The sequence below is a fragment of the Pinus tabuliformis genome, chromosome 1_1 (genome assembly GCF_031772625.1).
Source record: "Pinus tabuliformis cultivar Carrire ecotype Pingquan chromosome 1_1, CPIR1, whole genome shotgun sequence".
Lineage (NCBI taxonomy): Eukaryota > Viridiplantae > Streptophyta > Pinopsida > Pinales > Pinaceae > Pinus > Pinus tabuliformis.
The window spans coordinates 288,592,386-288,611,221 of NC_142297.1; the positions used below are offsets into that span (position 1 = coordinate 288,592,386).

Genomic DNA, 18,836 nt, shown 5'->3' on the forward strand with positions numbered 1-18,836 from the left:
TTATTTTTCTCAACATTGGATGAAAATGACTTTGTGGACCTCCTTGATCAAGAAACCAAGTTCTTACTCATCATCATCCTTGATTCCATATCCCTAAGTGAATTAGGCACTGATCCCTAAAAAAGTGTGGTCATCCCCTTCACCATTTTTCCCTTTATCACTTTTTCCCAGGTCTATCCCTCAAAGGTCACCTAGGGCATCAGTTTCCCAGCAATTGACCCAAGAAAAAACTTTGATCTCCTACAAGCTACTGTGCTGATGGGTGCCCTCCCTCTCCTCCAAATTTGAGGCAATTCTGATGGTGGAATCTCCCCGAATCCCAAGCCCTAGCTCTAGGATCGAATTTTTCCTAGGCATCCCCAAGGCTAGACCTCAACAGGATCAATTCAACCTTTTGAAGTAACTATTCTTGTTTGGTCCTTTCCCGTCACCTTGTCCAGGATAGGAAAATCATTGGTTGTTGCATTCCATCCTTGAACCTGCGTTGGATCCACTTGGCCTTATGTGGCCCCACTTCTCAATAAAGATTATTTGTCAAGGACCATTTGGGAATCCAAGTTTCCCAAGGATTATAGGGATTGAGAACCTCGTCCATAAGTCTATTCCTTCTCCCTCAACCGTCCAATCCTCACCCCTTACGCTTGGAAGATCAAGTCCCTTTGCTTAAAGAGCAAGCAAATTCCATTCTTCACTCCATCCTCGAGAAAGGGTTTCTAGGGTCACCTTCCACCTATTCATTGACATATACTTTACAAGTGATCCCCACACTACCGGGACTCCTCCCATTAGTGGAAGTCCGTAAAGAGCAGAAAGACTTAGTTGTGGTGACAGTGGGCTAAGCCTCCACCGTTGCCCTGAACCTAGCAGTTGAACCCTTAGGAACCCCTTTAGGTCCCCTGCTGATTTGAGTGGTAATAGGTTATACATGTTTGATCTGATTTGGAACAGGTGTGCACCAAGGAGCATGGAGAGGACTCAAATTTGAAGATATGTTGACACATATGCTTGATTAATTTACTCATTGCAAATAACAATGATGAAACTAGGATGATAGTAACACTGTAATCTAAATGTATTTTTCAGAAGTTTGCAGTATTGAGAGTAAAGGTTGCACAATGTGAAATTGTGTTTGCAGTGAAAGTTTTCAGATTTGTACGCAGGTGTGTTTGGAAATAGTCGTGTACTTATGCGGATTTGTTCTTGTAGGGTCGTGTATATATTTTGCAAAATGTTTTTCAGTATGTGAAGATCTGTATGTGGGTGTTGTGTATGGTAAGCGCGTACATACACAAATATGCCTTGTGGAAGTAGCGTATACAAACTAGGGTTTGCACTGATGCTTGATGTTTATAGTTGATGGTGTCTCATTTATTTCTTGTTGTCTGTCAATGATGTCTCTATCATGATGATCTGTGTTTGATAGTGTTGATAAGGTTGAATTGATTGTGGAATGGAACATTGATTGATAATGATGCTACAATGATGGATTCAGTGATCAATGATTAATTCAATACATGATTCAATGTTACAGTAATTCAGATTTAGTACTCAGTGAACTAAGATCTATATGCGAGTTTGGTACAGAGAAAGCGCGTATATACGCGGGAATGCTTCAGAGCAATAGTGTATACATTCTAATGTTTGTTTGATTAGGGTTTGCAAGAACTGTGCTTCTGTGATGATGAACAATATATGGTTTGGTATATTGATGAATGGTTGCGCATTGGTATGATCTGATGGTATATATCTATTATGGATTGATTTGATCTAGTTGCAATGATTTAGATTCAGTGATTGGTTTGATACTCTTGTCTTTCTTCATGGCCCCTTTTCCTTTGCCTTTAAAATTGCTTGCAAAGGCTTGCTCGCAACCCTTTGTCTCATTGCAACTATTGAATTGTACCTTCCAGAATTAATCTGTCCTGATGTAAGAGCTTATTGCAAAGCGCTCCAAACTTCAGGTCAACATCCATAGTGGTGGTGTCAAAGGTCTCAATGAAGTGCTCATAAGCACGTGGCAAGCTTTTTGACATGATTACCACCATGTCCTCCTTCCATCTTTTGCCTAATGGCCTCCAATTGTTCTTGGATGTCCTTGATTTTGAGTATGTGTTCCTATAAGGATGCACCCTCACTTATTGTAATCGAAAACACCATGTTCTTCAAAAAGAAGGCTCTCCCTTGTCTGAAGTCTCATGCAAATCTTTCAAGTACTTCCAAATTGCTGCTAAAGTCTTCCCTCCCTGAGCCTCAGGAAGCATTTCATCTATCACAGACAATTTGATCAGCATTATGACTTCTTTGTCTTAGCCATCAAACTTGTCTGGTTCTTTACTTGCAACAGTGGGTCTTGTGTCCTTGCTAAGAATGATGTTTGACAAACACCTGTGTTCAAAATTGGCCAATGGCCCAACGTATGTTGTTTCTACGTGTTGCAGTTCTTCCTAGAAAACATTTGGTTGCATTCTCCCATGATTTTGGACAATGAAGCCATATACAAGTCAAGAGTGCAGAAAAAATAGATGTCTCTAAATAGCTATAGCAGCCATGTACTGTTGAGAAACACACAGATATGTGAGAAATCTGCCCCAAATCAGCCCAAAATTATTGAGAGCTGCGTAACAATAGCTGAAACTTGAAAGATCTAGATAGATCTGCCCCCAAATGGCTAAAAACTAATCAGATCTACTAATAACCAGCATCAAAAGAACCGATTTCTCCTTCGATCTGCAGAAAATTAATAAATCAATAGCCAAAACTTACAGATCTGCAAATTTGGGCAACCAATATAGTACAAAAACAGTGTCAATCTGCTTCCAATTTGTCTATATTGTCAAGGAAATTGAGAAATAAGATATTTTGGGTTGTAAATAAAAATTATCTGCACTTTTTAAAGCAATTCCATATGATTGCGCTGCTATGCCATATGATTTTTCCATACAATCTTTGGAAATGATGGCTTGAAACAATGGTAAAAAACACTGTATGGTGGATGGAATTTTAAAAAGATGACATTGCTTCGAAAAAAATGAAGGAATACATATTTTCAGTGAAACCCTTTTGGCTTTTTAATGTGCTACGTTGGCGATCCTGTGATTTGTCTCTGCCAGCAGCAGTCCCTAGGTCTTCACACTCTCATGCATTCATTAACCTAATCCTTCTTTTCTGATTCTACAGATCATCATATGATGCAAGAGAAGAGCATACTTGGTGAAATAAATGGTTCTGATACCATATTACAGAAACATAGCACCAAAGAAACCAGGAAAACTTGAAAGAGTTCTTTGGATTGAGTGAATAGTGAGAAAACAAAAGCATTCTTATATTGGTTACAATGGATTCGAGTCAATCCACTTTATGAATGTTAGATTAGGCCGAAATACAGACTAAATGAAATAAGACGTAAAAACCATAAAATAAACTAAAGTCCAATTGACTCTATTAATGCCCAAGTCTAGTACCTAATTGACCATTATTAAACTAATATTTATAGTAATAGGGTGCTTTTACTTGGGCACTAAGTTTGGAGTGAAATAATGTCCCAACAACGAAATTATGCATGTAAATAAGAAGCTACAACAATTTGGAATCGAACTTGCATAGACAAGAGGGCTAATCCCCCTAAGGTCAAGCTCCAGAAATCTCCCTGTCAAAGTAAGACAGTTTTCAACACTTTGCGAGGTACAAATCACTTCCAAATATGAATAATATGAAATCAAAACAATTCAGAAATGAAACTAGGGTTAAATTGGGTTAGAGACAACCTTTCTCCATCAAACCCTAGGTTTAAGGTTTCACCAATCCTTGAAAGAGCATTTCTGTAATTACTGTTAGACTAATCTTTTAAGCAAAAATAAAGAGATTACTCCAACAGATGATTGACACCTCAGAGCACCCCTAGATGTTAAAACGTTGATGCTTGGTGTTGGAGATTTTGGATGATGTACCTAGCGGACTCAACATGCCCCCATGCTGGCCTTGACACTATTTGATGGGCATGTCTTGTTCCAAAGTCCAAATGATGGTGGTCATCCCTAGGATGACAAGGGAAGGCCTATACAACCACTTGGAACCCAACACTAGAGAGATATGATGCCACATCACACTTCTAACGCCTTAGAAGGTGACGTAGGGAACCCAGAGCATGGTTTTGACACTTGGAGGCACTTCTTGAGGGCATCCCCTTAAGGATGGAGTTGATTATGATGATGGCACATTCTCGTAGCCCATTTCATGCACTTTCACAACATTTTATTGCCCAAAAAGGACATGACGTCACACTTATGGAGAGTTTTGAACCACACGTGCGAGATTTTGAGGTATATTTCTTTTATTATTGTGAGCTATTGGGTTGTCTTGTAACCCATTACCTTGATTCATATTCAAAAGTAAATTTTCTATAGGGCTTCTAGGCTAATATTAGTGAGTGATAGACCTCATATATATTGAGGATCACTCCCTTAACTCTATTCATCATCACACTTGTATTTTGACCTCTTCTTGAGAGCTCGACTTAGCCTTTGTGCAACTCACTACTTGTGGAGATGTGATTTTTATGGTGCCTTTGCTATTGGAGATTGGCTTATGTCTTGAAGATGTCTTTTTGGGATTGAAAGAAGGTTTTTTCATGGAAGAATTGTAAGTTTATTGCAGATTTTTCATTGTTTTACATGTAATTAATTATTGCTAGGGTTTTTCTATTCTCCATGTCTAAATGCAAATTATTTATGGAAAATCTTGGATTATTTTTGCATGTTTAATATCTCTTCCTTGAAATCCATAGGAGACTCCTAGTGTGTTTCTCCTATTTAATTCCTCCCCTCACAAAAAAGATAGTTAGGGTTTACTTAAGTGAAAAAAAAATTATCTACCCCTCTCCTCCCCCACTCTTATCTATGCATTTGTCCTTCATCTCTTGAAATCACCCTAAAGACTCCATTATCCAGGTAGGTTTAGGCATTGGCAAGCTTTGTGTTGATCGAAAAGTTTGAAAAACTAAACATTTTCCTTCGTTTCTATTTTTCTAAGCCTTTTAAGGCAAACCACTAGGGCATTTAGCTAGGGCCAAATTAATTGAGGGCACTTGTGGATGAGTGTTTGTGGTAATAAAACCTATGTTTTATCTTAGTGATCCTTTACACTAGAAATCTAGCAATATGCATGGTAAAACTTCCCCTTGGAGGTCTGATGTCATCCTTCTTTAGATCTTTTTGTTCCCTAGATACACTAACCGTAGTAGGGCTTCAAGTTAATTCAGCTTCAATGAATTGCAGAAAACCCCATTCGGATCTTCCAAACTGGAATTATTTGTTGTTATTTCTTTGTAATTGTCTCTGAATTCTTGCAGGCTACTTTGGCATCCCATTCTCTGCAGGAAGTAACAAATTCTATAAATGTCTCTACAATGAATGAAATGTCTGAGGTTATGTCTGCTGGTCTTGGGACTCAGGAATATGAAGTAACTGTAGATACCCAGATAAAGTAAGAATAATAAGTGACTGAGTTAGCATGGCAAAACAGTAAGACAGGGACTTGATCAGAGCCTAGAGGCTTTAAAGAAGCAAGCATGGCTGGCAAGATCTAAACAAAACTTGGAGAAACCAAGGTGTCTCAAACAGCTACATCACTAGTTGTTATGGGCTTATAAGTAATGTCTCTTTCAGAGATTTATTTTTTGGTATTGACCTGGTGAAGCTCACAGCTCAAAGTTCAAACATTACTCCATGCTTATTAGTAAACCATATTCGCATTGTGGCTTGGGAGGCCTGCAAAGGCTAGTTGTTGAAGGAGGGCACACATTTCGTCTACCTTTCTAATCAGCCTTCTTGTTTGATTATTCAATATGAATGGTAGGACTTCTAAAAAAAATTAAAGAACAATGCATTTGTCTTCCTCAGCCAGCCTTTCTATAGGTGGCTATTATGCCTAAACCTTCTGGATTTGGATTCCCAACCAAAAGACCGAATTGGGATCCTTCTTAAACTATCAAGTTAATGATTTTACTATGAAAGAAAGAATGTAATGAGGGCAGCCCCAAGGTATAGTTCAATAGGTCAAAGTTTGAACCATCTGCCCAAGGCATGTTGCCAAAGAGGAGGCCTTAGGTGACAGGTTCAATCTCAGTCATGTCCTTTGGGATTACCAGCTGCCATGTCACTGGCATGAGCCACCCTCAACCTAGATATTTTGGAGAAGAGTGGGGATCCCACAAGGTTTTCCTTTAGAAAAAAGAGAATCCAATGAGGACTGAAAATCACAAGGCAGAACAAGTATGATATCTATGAAATGTCTGGCCTTAGGGATTCCTAGGAAGGTGTGGTCATAACTTATAAGACCAGCAGGTTACTGTATCATTGGACAGTAAGCCTTTTATTACCTAGATGTATAAGAACAGAACATGATAAAAAATAAAAATAAAACCCACCTTACATAACTTCACCATGGTACTAATTAATGAGGGTAAGGTAGGTGTTGATATAGCCTTGCATCCAACCTTTTCAACACTTTAATTACAAATTTGGAAACAAGGAAAGGAATATGAACCCTCAACCCCTAACCCCATGAGATGAAAGGATTGTGAAGGTTTGTGATTAAAATATGGCTGGCAATGACAAACAAGTACTCCTGCATTTCACCCGGTGGGCTAGCTCAAATGGTTGAGAGCTCTGAGCTTAATGCAGGAGGTCTCAGGGTCAATCCTCCAAGCTCACTGTCTCTTTTGTGTGCCTCACTTGATATCCCTGCTGGGTCAGGCACTGAAATCACTTCAGATGGGTTTACATTGCGAACCATCCCGAAATACGGGGAAATGCCCCGGGGTTTTCCATGAGGTTTACTGAATAAAAAATATATTCCTACATTTTCCACCTTAAAACAATATCTAAAGCAACTATTTCATCAAATTAAGGAATCCAATAACAGATATCATAGGTCATAAAGGTGCACAAATACAGACATCAATTAGGGAATCCAATAGCAGTGATCCTCGGTCAAACAGGAAAATTGTTTTTGAATAATGCCATGGTTTGAACGGAGGAATTAAAGAAAATAGGTAAAAACAAAAATAAAATCAGGATTCCCGTCTGTGATGGACAAATATCAGCCAAATCAACTCAATGTTAAGGTGAATCTGGCAACTTTATCTGGAACCATAGTTCCCAGGTTCAGAAAGTTTTGTAAGTTTGGGTGGGGGAAGACTTGGAAAAGTTCAAGATTTGAAAAAAAAGGTTCAAAAGGTTGAGGTTTGGAAAAGTTTAGGATTTGAGAAAAAAGTTCAAAAGTTTCGGAAAAGGATTTAAAATTAGTTCGGAGGTTGGATCCAGAGCAGTTCAGCCAGTATAAAAGGTCTGGGTTCAGCCAAACCAGGTAACTATGTTTACAACTGAGGTATCTTTCATTTAAGTTCCCTTAGACCCTTTTTTCTGTATTTTGCTAAGTGTTTCAAGAAACATGCCCTGAGTAGCTGCACCGCAAAGAGCAGAGCTCTTTCGGCTGAGGTACGAGGTCTCAGGGATATCGCCTAGGACTTGGGCCGACCTCATCCTTTCAAACTCATGCGACAAGGGTAAGGCAGACCCACTGGAGAGCGTGACCAGGTAGATGGCTTAATACACCATCTTTCTCACTAGTTAATGAATACCCGATTGGCCCTTGGGCGTAATTTGGCCTGGAGAGACATCGAATTTTTCGACAGGCATAGTATAATCATCAAACGCATTGTGATTTCTTGTGATATTCAATTGGTAAATTTAAAAAATAAATAAATAACGGAAATAAAAATAAATACACTAATTGTAACAATTTCAGATTTCTTTCATACCTTGAATGGGGGAGTGGTGGTCTCAAAGAAAACTGCCTCTGGTTCGTCCACAAGAACTTCAGATTTAGTCCATAGACAAGAGAGCCCACATCTACAGGAATACAAGTTATTCAAATTGTCCGGAATCCAAGTCCACCCCTTAACCAAAATAGAGACATGATTCAGATTCAATGAATTGCAGGCAATTCCATCCGGATCTTGCAAGCTTGAAACATTTGTTGGTAATTCTCGGTACTCTTCTCTGAACTTTTTGCAACCCACTTTGGCATCCCATTTTCTGAAGGCAGTGAGTACTTCTGTAAATGGCTCTTCTATGAATGAAGTGTGTGAGGTTGGGTCTGATGGTTTTGGGATCCCTGATGAATATGAAGGCGGTAACTCCAGATAGCCAACTAAAGTGAGAATGATAAGAAGTAGCGTAAACATTGCAGAACAGTAATACAGGCTCTTGATCAGAGGCTTCGAAGAAGCGAGCATGGCGGACGGAATCGATAATGAAAATTGGAGACCTCGTCAAACATATCTAATTTGTTAGGAAGGGGAAAACCCCTCGAGGGAAAAGGCCTTTATATTGGTTTATATGTAATGGGGTTAGCGTAGAAATGTGTACATTTGAATATTGACCTTCGGAACCTTTGTATCGAAAGTAGTGGACCGAGGCACCTTTTTTCGCAAGTAGTCTCGTGTTCAATTAGTTGAGCCCACCAACCCACTCGGCCGGCACGAAAAAGGTTTTAAGTTTGCGTTTCTCCAATTCAACGGGTTTTGGTTTTTGTATAATATAATTGCCCATGATTGCGTTTGCTTGGGATTTTCTATTTTATCTTATTCTAATAATATTATTTACATGCGGAAATTTTTTTATTTGTAATATAAAATTTATAATCAGAAGAATTTTTTACTTTCTATTTTTTTTTCAATTTTGTTATTCACTTTTATAGGTATACTTTTTATCATATATATATATATATTTTATTGGTAAATTTTTTATCATATATATATATTTTTTTTAAATTGTGTAGTTATATTTTGTTATTGATATTTTTTAAATGATATTATTATTATATCTATAGTAGGTCTAGGTATGGTATTAGGGATTTAGTTTTGCCTTGATTTTAACCAAAAATTTATGCCATTTATTCATAGTTTAATATTGAGAATTTATTTTTATTATTATTTAAATTTATTTATTTGTAAGGTGATTGGTTGATGTTTTATCATGGATTTTTTAATAACTTCCACTTAGTTATTATAATTTTTTTGTCCATATTTTCAATTTAAAAAAAAAAAAAAAAATTAAAAACTTTTTTAATTTTTTTAGTTCTTTTTAAAAATTAAAAACTTTTTTAATTTTTTTAGTTTTTTTTTTTAAGATTTTAAGAGGAAAAAATAATTTAAAAAAAAAATTCAATAATTTTTTTTTTTTCTTACTTTTTAATTAGGCTTGTATTTTTTTTTTGTCTTTTTTCTTTTTTTCTCTATTACCAATTACATTAATCATAATTTTTTTTCTTGTTTACACATAGCTTTTCTAATTAATAACTATCATGATAATTATTTATGAATTTCAAGTTTTATTGATGTATAGTTACTAGTTTTTATGATCTGGTAAGCATTTTTTTTTCCTAACTTTGTTGATTTGTTTTATTTAAGCATAGTTTTTATCATTTTTGCCTCCAAGTATATCAAAAATTCAAGAAATTGATCTTATAACAAGAATTGAATTCAAGAATTCAAAAAGTTTTGTTTTTGGCTTTTTTTAATTACTTTTGTGTGTTTGTGATTAATGTCTATTATTATAGCAGGTCAAAGGATTGGAGTAGGATTTGAAACTCCAGAAGTTGTTTTATCTTCTTTCCTCGAATCAAACACGAAAGAATGGTCTCATTTACCATGCAAAAAGTTAATTTATGAATTTTGTTAAAGCATTTTAATCTACTAATATTTAGAAAAAAAATTGAAAAGCGCTAATGATATATTTTATTTATTTTAATATTTAAATTTTTTATTTTTTATTTTCAGGAATACTTTAGGGACTAAGTATTTTGATTAGAAACTAAGTGTTATCATATCCATCTATAATTACTAGTGATTTTATTGATATCGCTATGCTAGTTATGATTTCATTTGTTATTACGAAATATTCATAAATATTAATTAACATGTGTTCATTTGAGTGATAACAATAAAAAATTTGTTTCATATTCTCATGTTTTCACTGCCACAAACACAATTGCATTAAACTCTATATCAATCATGTTCAATTCCCATGAACTTTGCATAAGACAATTGGTTGTGCAAACCAAGTTTCTTGGAGTTGACATCTCATTGAGTTGCAACCAAGTTTCTCCATATCAATTTGAACCAAACAGTGCCAAAAAAACAAAGTTATAAAGCTTCGCTCACCAAAAAACATCATTTTCACTTTCATTTCTATTTTTTTTATGAAGCCTCTAATTGATCGTCTCACACCTTGACAACAATTCATTCTCCAATTAGCTATATTTAAACTAAGCGGCAAGTACTAGCTACTAAGTAGCACTTTTTGGCCCGAATATTTAACATCATTTTCACTTTCATTTCTATTTTTTTATGAAGCCTCTAATTGATCATCTCACACCTTGATAACAATTCATACTCCAATTAGCTATATTTAAACTAAGCGGCAAGTACTAGCTACTAAGTAGCACTTTTTGGCCCGAATATTTGTGGTCAAAGATCGGAAAATAAATTGGAAAACTTTCCAAAAAGTTGCACTTAAAGACTACTCATGTGCGTGTGTTTATTCTTACAGAAGAATATCATTGGAAAAATCATGGGTTGTCAAAACCTAGAGCCTTAAATTTACCTCAATGACCTGTATGTTAACATTTTGACCAAGTCCATAAAAATAAAATAAATGCAACTAAGTGAAAATAAAACTAAAACTAAAAATAAAATAACCTTATGTGAAAACATTTTTAATTGGTAAAAAAAGGTTAATATAAAAATAATTTTATGGTATCAGAACTCATGGTATTGAACCATGGTATTCAAGCTGAATATAACTTATTTAAGATGGTTTTATTTTAATTGATTTTTTTTAAATGATATTATTATTACAATATGAATTTTTACAATTGAGAAAGAATATTAATAAAATAAGAATTTTTTTATATTAAACTCACTTTTATATATATATGATATCATTTTTTAAATAATATTTAATTTATAATTTACATTAAAAAAAAATTATTAATATTTTTTAAATATTATATATGTATTTACATTAAGAATGGAATAAATTATATATGAATGTATAATAATAATAATAATAATTTAAATTAATTTTTTCCCTATATAATGTTGCTATAAAATTATGTTAGTGTGAGAGATCCTTTCTCGCTAGTATTGAAGAGATGGTGTAATGTTATGTCATGTTATATAATTGGCTAGTATGCAAGAGATGTTGTAATATTATGTCATGTTATATAATTGGCTAGTATGCAAGAGATGTTGTAATGTTATGTCATGTTATATTATATAAACATTTTGACTTGGTTAAAAATTCTTTAAAAATAAGGTAAAAAATTTACCCTTTGTAATTTTTTGGCATGTATATATAAGAAGCAAAATATATATATATATATATATATATATATATATATATATATATATATAACCAAGATCTATCTTAACTATCTACCAAGCTCCAAATTGCCTAGATTCATCTTAACTCCATATCTACCAAACATTGAGAGGAATCTAATATCTTGAGATGAAAATGTTTTTAAAGTGAAAAGAGATTTGATCCTATAAAAGATTTGTAGATTTTATCAAGAATATATATATATTAAAAAAAAATATTGTTATTAATATATTTTTGTTTTAAACGTTACATTTGAAGGAATTACATACAGAAAAATAAATTATTTTTTTTTACTTTCAATTATTTTATATCTCTATATAAAATTTGATGTAAAATTAAGATGAAAAATGAAGTATTAAGTGATGTTGAACCAGCTGATGGAGAGTCTTTGTGCCGAGCATGTGTTTGATCGTTGCTAGATTGGGTTCCCTGCCCCTTTGGTTTGTAGACCTCTCCTCCAATCTGTTTCCCTTTCCTTCTGATCTGTTGTGACTTCCCTTTCCTAGACAGATAACCTCTCATGGCTGAGTCGGCCCATGATTCACCCATTTCAAGGGAGATTGTCGCCTTTAACTCTTTGGTGGCCTCTGGCCCTAAATTTCAAAAATTTGGTCCCTCTTGATTTGTGAAAAAGATAGATGACATTCTGAAGATTGACATCAAGGCTCCTCAAGCTCAGATCTGAGCTTTGCATTTATCAAATCGTGGTCTCATCAGAAGTTCATGGGCCTTTGGCCCTCCCCGTGCTATATTCGGACATAGATCAAGAAGAATTGGAGCCCCTCATTAAGGGCGAAGTGATTTCTTCCTTTTGTGGTAAGGGTTTATATACCTTTTAATTTGAGAATAAACTTGATCAAGATCTTATCTTTAAGAGCATTCCTTACTTTATGAGATCTCGACGTCTTTATCTAGATCGATGGAACCCTAACTTCAACCCAGATTGTGATGTTCCGTTGGTTGTCCCAGTCTTGGTGAAATTACCATATTTCCCCTTGCAATGTTGGAACAATGCAACCTTTAGGTTGATCAAGAACTCCCTAGGAAAATATATCGATAATGCTGAACCGAAGGACGAACTTTTTCCCTATGCTAGAAATTGTGTGGAGGTAGATCTGGAAAAAGGACTTTCGGTTGCGGTCAATCTATGCATGGATAGTTGGTCACATGTTCAGGAGGTGGACTATGATCAACTTCCTTTCAAGTGCAAAATTTGTCACAAATATGGACATTTTGCTAATGGATGTCCCAAATCGCATGCAGCCCAGGAGCATTAGCAAGGAGATCAGAACTTGGATAGCAAGGAGATCAGAACGAGCAATGGCAACAAGCGAAGAGATGAAGAGGAAACAACCGCCAACAAAACCAAGCCCTCCAAACGTAGTCGCTACTCCATAGAAAGAAGGGCATAGTTCGAAAAATTCAGATCCACCTTATGGCACCTCCAGCCAGGGAGGAAGCTCTAAGAATGTTGGCAACTGTTATGTCGCTCTCTCAGGGGTTCCAGAGGGAGGGGACCCATCTCAGCGTGTTTCAAAGGAGGCCTTTCCAACTCAAGGGCCAAATCCCCAAGTGTCTCCACTATCATAGAAAACAGTGGATCCCCTAGGTAAAGGTTCGAGCATCAATTCCGAAGACCCCTCAGAAGAGGAAGAGGAAGATTTCCTATCCTCCAAAGAAATCGCAAGTCCAGCCATAAATGCAAACTCAGCGGATCAAAAGTCATAGAAAGAGAGAGCAAAAGAGAAGAGATCAAGTTGTAAGTCAAACAAGGAGATCAAACTTGAACAGACAGAAAAAGGCAAGGAGCTTGGGTTTCAACACACCATCCCTCACTAGTTAGCGGATCATGGAAACAAAGGAGGAAAGAAAGAAAATGCAACAGGTCCCGGGAAAGGTACATCTTCTTCCAAGAGTAAATAATGAATCTTATCTCCTAGAATTGTCGCAGTCTTGGCTCAGGAAAAAGAATAATGGAAGTGAAGTCATTAATCCAAAAAGAGAGACCCTCGGTCGCCCTCTTCCAGGAGACAAAAATGGGAGAGACAAAAATCTCCTCTAAACAGAATAAACTATGGAACAGCAGTTATATGGTATATGTCAACTCTCATGGAGCTTCGGCAGGTCTATGCACGATGTGGAATCCAAGCGCATATGCAACTACTAAGCTCTACTAAGACCACTCATTGGATCGTGACCACCTTCAAAATATTAAAGATTCACTGTGTATGCACCATCGTCAATTTATATAAGTCAGTTCATTTTCAAGAAAAGCAAGAGAGTTGGAAATCCCTCATGGAGTTAAGAAACACTGAGTTTGGCCATAATTGTATCCTTGGGGGGATTTCAATACAACCATAAGCCAAAAAGAGAAAAGAGGGGGTTCAATGGTTTGGGACCCCTTCTAAGAAACTATGGAAGATCTAATTCAATCCCTTGGCCTTTTTTATGCTAAACCCTCCAGATTTCAATACACCTGGAACAATAAGCGCTCAGGTATAAGCCACATAGCAGCTCGACCAAACCATTTTCTAGCTCTGGACAATCTGCTCTCATTGAACCTTAATCTACAATCATTTATCCTCCCCTGGAATGGCTCTAACCACCGTCCTATCTGCCTCCTCTCGCCCTCCCAGAATTATGGCCCTGTTCCCTTAAGTTTCTCCCCCCTCTCGTTCTCCTCATGGGGATTCAAAGATCTGGTAGAAGAATCTTTGACCCAATGGGTTGAAGGAAGCTTTGCTTCCATCTGGGAGACCAAGATTAAGAGACTGAAGGTTAGCATCAAAAATGACTTAAAGAGGACAAATCTGAAAGACAACATTCAATAAGGGAGATGGAACAGTTGTTGGCTTCTATCCAGGGGCATATAGAATCAGCTCCAATCTCATCAGAAGACCTCCAAAGGGAAGTAGAGACCTTTAAGTCCTATCGTTCACTCCTAAGGAAAGAGGAAGACTATTGGAAGATTAGTCCCACAGCACATGGCTTTAGGTTGGTGATTGAAATATCAAATTCTTCCACAAGCAAGAAAAATATAGAGAAAGCAAAAATAATATTCTGCGGATCCAATTTCGGGGACAAACCATCTTGGAGTTCAAAGGCATAAAAGATGCAGCAGTCCAACACTTCGAAACCCTTTATCAAGATAATTCTCTAAGAGACCATGAGAGTGAAGCATATATGATGGAGCATGTGCCCACCTAATCACAGAGGAAATGAACACTCAACTCACCACTCCCCCGACCACTGAAGAAATAAAGAATATAGTGTTCTCATTTATTTCAAACAAGGCTCCTAGACTAAATGGTTTTTCACCTCGCTTTTATTAGCATTTTTGGATCTTATATGCAAAGATCTGTGTAGAATGATTGGCTACTCTCTCAAGCGCCTATGTATGGGAGGAGGTATAAATTCCTCATTGTTGGCTTTGATCACCGAATAATCAAACCCCTCCTCCAGATTTCACCTCATCTCTCTCTGCAATGTATCATACAAGATTATTTCAACATTGTTGGCTTCTAGGCTCAAGAAAACTCTCCCCCTTTTGACCTTGGGCAACCAAGGTGGCTTTGTTCTAGGGAGACAAATCCTAGACAACACAATCTTGATTTAGGAAATAGTGGAATCAAGTTGGAAGCGAGGAGACCAAGGTATGATCATCAAGCTTGACATGGAAAATGTTTTTGACAAGGTGAGGCATGAATTTTTGTTTAAAGTAATGCAGAAAATGGGATTTGATGCAATCTTTATTCAGTGGATAGCATTGTGCATTTCGTCGCCTTGGATATCTCCTCTTGTTAATGGGAGGGTAGTGAGCTTCTTTAAGGCCTCTAGGGGGTTGAGATAGGGTTGCTCTCTTTCCCCCTTCCTTTACTTTATTATGGCAGACTCGTTGAGGAAGTGGCTTGAATATGAAAGAGAATCCTCTAACTTTCGAGACATCAGGTACAAAGTTGGAATAAGGAGCATAAACCATGTGCAATTTTCACATGACACCATCTTGCTAGGAGGAGCTTCAGTGTTAATAGAAAAAATAATCAAATTCAATTTGGAGAAATTCTTGATAGCCTCTGGGTGTCAACAAATGGCAATAAAAGCCAAATCTTCGCCCGGAACACATCTGCTTAGAAAGCCAAGAAGATCGAAGACACTCTGGGGTTCAAGGTTGTACAGGACTTGAAAGAATCCAAATATTTAGGTATTCCAATTTATTTAAGGAAAACATATCCCAATTCATGGCATAGCACCCTAGAGAAGATAAAAACAAAATTAGTGAAATGGGGAGCGACCTGGCTCAATGTTCCGGTCAAAACTATATAGGTGAAACTTGTCTTATCAGCGATCCCCTTATATTAATTATATGCCTTACTAGCCCCAAAGTATGTTATGTAGCAGCTAGGAGCTTACATTAGAGAATTTATGTGGGAACGAGGGAAGATGGAAACCAAAAAATACCACCTAGTGAATTGGAATATTGTTAGAGCGGCAAAGCAACATGGGGCACTTTGGTATCCCGAATCCCCCTCTGGTAAATACAACTATGGATGCTAATTTATATTGGAAGATCAAGCCCCAACCAAATCAATGGTGGGTGCAAGTTCTAAGGGCCAAATATATGCAAGGAAGCAATGGTAGAGAAAGCGAGAGTGTTCCCATCTGATGTTCTCCTATACGGAGGTTGATTCAAGCCTTATCTCCTCTCATCACTTACAACCTCTAAAGAATCCCAGGGAATGATCAAACTATCAACATGTGGTCGAACTCGATTTTGGTTCGCCCACCTCTAGGGTTGGACCCCTCCATCATTTCTCCATTACATGTTGGAGTAGTTTCCCTAGATCATATTTCAAGTTGGGATGAACAAGGCAACTAGATCGATTGGAAGTTTGAAGGTATCCACGCCCACTTAGCTCTGGCCTTGGAGTCTCTAAAACATAAGTTGAGTGGGTGTGCCCCTCTCAAGAAATTTGCATTATATCGATGGGGCTAGAAGAGTTCCCCCTTTTCAATCAAAGAAGGGTATAACCTCCTCCTTTTTCAATCCTAGATACCAATGAAATCCTCTGTCTGGAACAAACTGTGGAAACCTAATGTAATCCCCAAGGTAAATCTATTATGTTGGTTACTGCATCATAAATTATTCCTCACATCTAAGAATCTTAAAAAGTGGGGTATATCAGGCCCTTCTAAGTGTCCCCTCTGCGAGAAGTTTGAAGAAACTATTTCTCACCTCTTTCTTTCCTGCCCTTTCTCTCATGCAATCTGGTTTGCTTCTTTGGGTTCACTCTTCTACAAAACTTGATGGCCTACTAATATTCAATCTTTCTTTTCCTCTTGGAAAAAGCATTATATGGGCTCTCTTCAAACCAAAAGCTCCTTAAAGGAATCTTGGATAGCTCTCCCAAAGTATGTTTGTTGGCAAATATGGTTGTCAAGGAACAGATCTATTTTCAAATCCATCTCAACTCCTATCAGGAACGTTGCCCTTAAATCACTGTCTTTTTGCTTTGAGTATAATTCCCCCGCCTTGGACCCATCTCTAGACCTCGTTGAATACGATGGCTTGAACCATGGACTTCGCCTTAATTAAACCCATCGCCCACAAGTCACCCAAATCCTTGTCCTGAATGGCTTTGTCGCCTGCCTCTTGACATCTTTGCTAAATGGAAACAAAGATCTTAGTCCTGGATTCTCCAATTCGACGGGGCATCCAAACAAAACCCACGGGTGGCAAGAGAGGGAGGGATTCTCTACAATCCCAAAGGAATAATAGTCGACAAGTATGCTTGGGGATTAGGAAGGAAATCCAACAATCAAGCTAAGGTTTATGGTCTCTACTTGGGACTTCTTTTAGCCTGGCATTGGGGAGTTAGAGACATTTTAATCTTGGGAGACTCCTTTCTTGTCATTAGACACCTAAGAACAAGCTCAGTTTCTAAGGACAACACACTAACTTTGATGCTTCAATGAGTCAAAAGTATCCTCCTCTCCTTTGTTAGCACTCATTCCTTCCATATCCTAAGGAACCATAATATGGAGGCTAATCTAATGGCCAACAAGGCTTGCCAGATGAACGAAGGCAAAACTGAAATTAATGGAGCTAAAGGCTATTATGTTATCCTCTGATGGTAACTATGAGTATGGTCATTATTTACACTCCCTATCCAAGTCCCAATACTAAATGGAAGCCAAAGACCGCTCCCCCTAATCCCCTTTTAAGCCCCTAATGCCCCATCATCTCTCTACATCTTAATCCCCTGGATATGCATCGTACCACATTCCTTCAGTACATGATCAACCCCTCTCTTAGCATGATGACGTTGAGAATCATCCACCGACTCAACGTGGCATTCAGCTAGCCCGAAATGCATGAAAGTGTGTTGAACTTATTGTCTTCCTCCCAGACCAAGGATCATATCAGGTGACATCAAATGTTTCTGCTACAAATTCCCTTAACCAACAAGTTGCATTTACTCTGATCGGTAAGGATTAGGCTGCTAAATCATTTGATGACCAAGTCGAACACGAAAGGAGTCCTTTCAATCAACAGGTTGATGATGGAGGCGTCTTGGGATCTTGGTGGCTCGGGTACCATAATTCAGCTTCACATGTGGCATCTGAGAGGTAAAATGCATAATTAGCTCGGGCCAATTAATTTTCTTCAATCTGTTGGTTAAAGAAAAGCGTAGCCTTGGGTTGGCAAGGGCATGTGTTCTATAATTCTTCTTGTGGACAATGTTGGAGTGCCTCAGCCTAGGAAGACCCTCTAGCCTATTCTTTGTTGTGCCTCCTTTTCCAATGTGATCGGCTTAGGGGATGGTCAGAAGATTACCCTTTGCTCTGTGAGGAGAATCAAGGTTGATGAAATCTTATTTGGAGAACTAGAGAACACTTCGAGATTTGTTAAAGCTCTCAGTCTCTCCCCTCGCATTTCTAATTCGTCTCCCCAACCTGCATCCTCCATCATGGCATTTGGTCTCTGGGATTGACGTCAAGCGCGTTCGATTCGAGTGGTGAGAAGCAACTTCAAGAATTTCGCCATTGTTGGAGCTCTCCAGATTTTGTATCCTTGACCCCTCTTTCTGCAAGAAATGCAACAAGGAGCACATCGAATTGAAAGCAGAGATAGATGACTTGCATGTAATGTTACACCAACAAAATGGATCAGAATGTGAATTTTTGGATATTATGGAAAAACAAAGTCAGTGAATCGCGCACTTAGAGAACAAGGTCGAGGCTCTAAGAAGCATAATAGCGGACCTCCAACTGCAGATGGCCACACTGACCAGCCAACCAGAAGAAATGAGCCTGAGCTTTGACCTAAACCGCCCAATTGATCTTGTTAACTAATATGATATTCTCATCGCTGGTATTTACTGCGTATTT

General features: G+C 37.4%; 1 protein-coding gene across 1 annotated transcript in view; it reads right to left on the reverse strand.

Annotated features, from left to right (window-relative positions):
- FUT13 (fucosyltransferase 13) overlaps positions 1 to 8,391 on the reverse strand; it is a 50,790-nt gene extending 42,399 nt beyond the window's left edge. Inside the window, exon 1 of the mRNA XM_089391886.1 lies at positions 7,820 to 8,391. Coding sequence (XP_089248012.1) covers positions 7,820 to 8,296 — 477 coding nt within the window. The 5' untranslated portion in view covers positions 8,297 to 8,391. The remainder of the gene's footprint in view (positions 1 to 7,819) is intronic.
- Between the last annotated feature and the right edge of the window lie 10,445 nt (positions 8,392 to 18,836).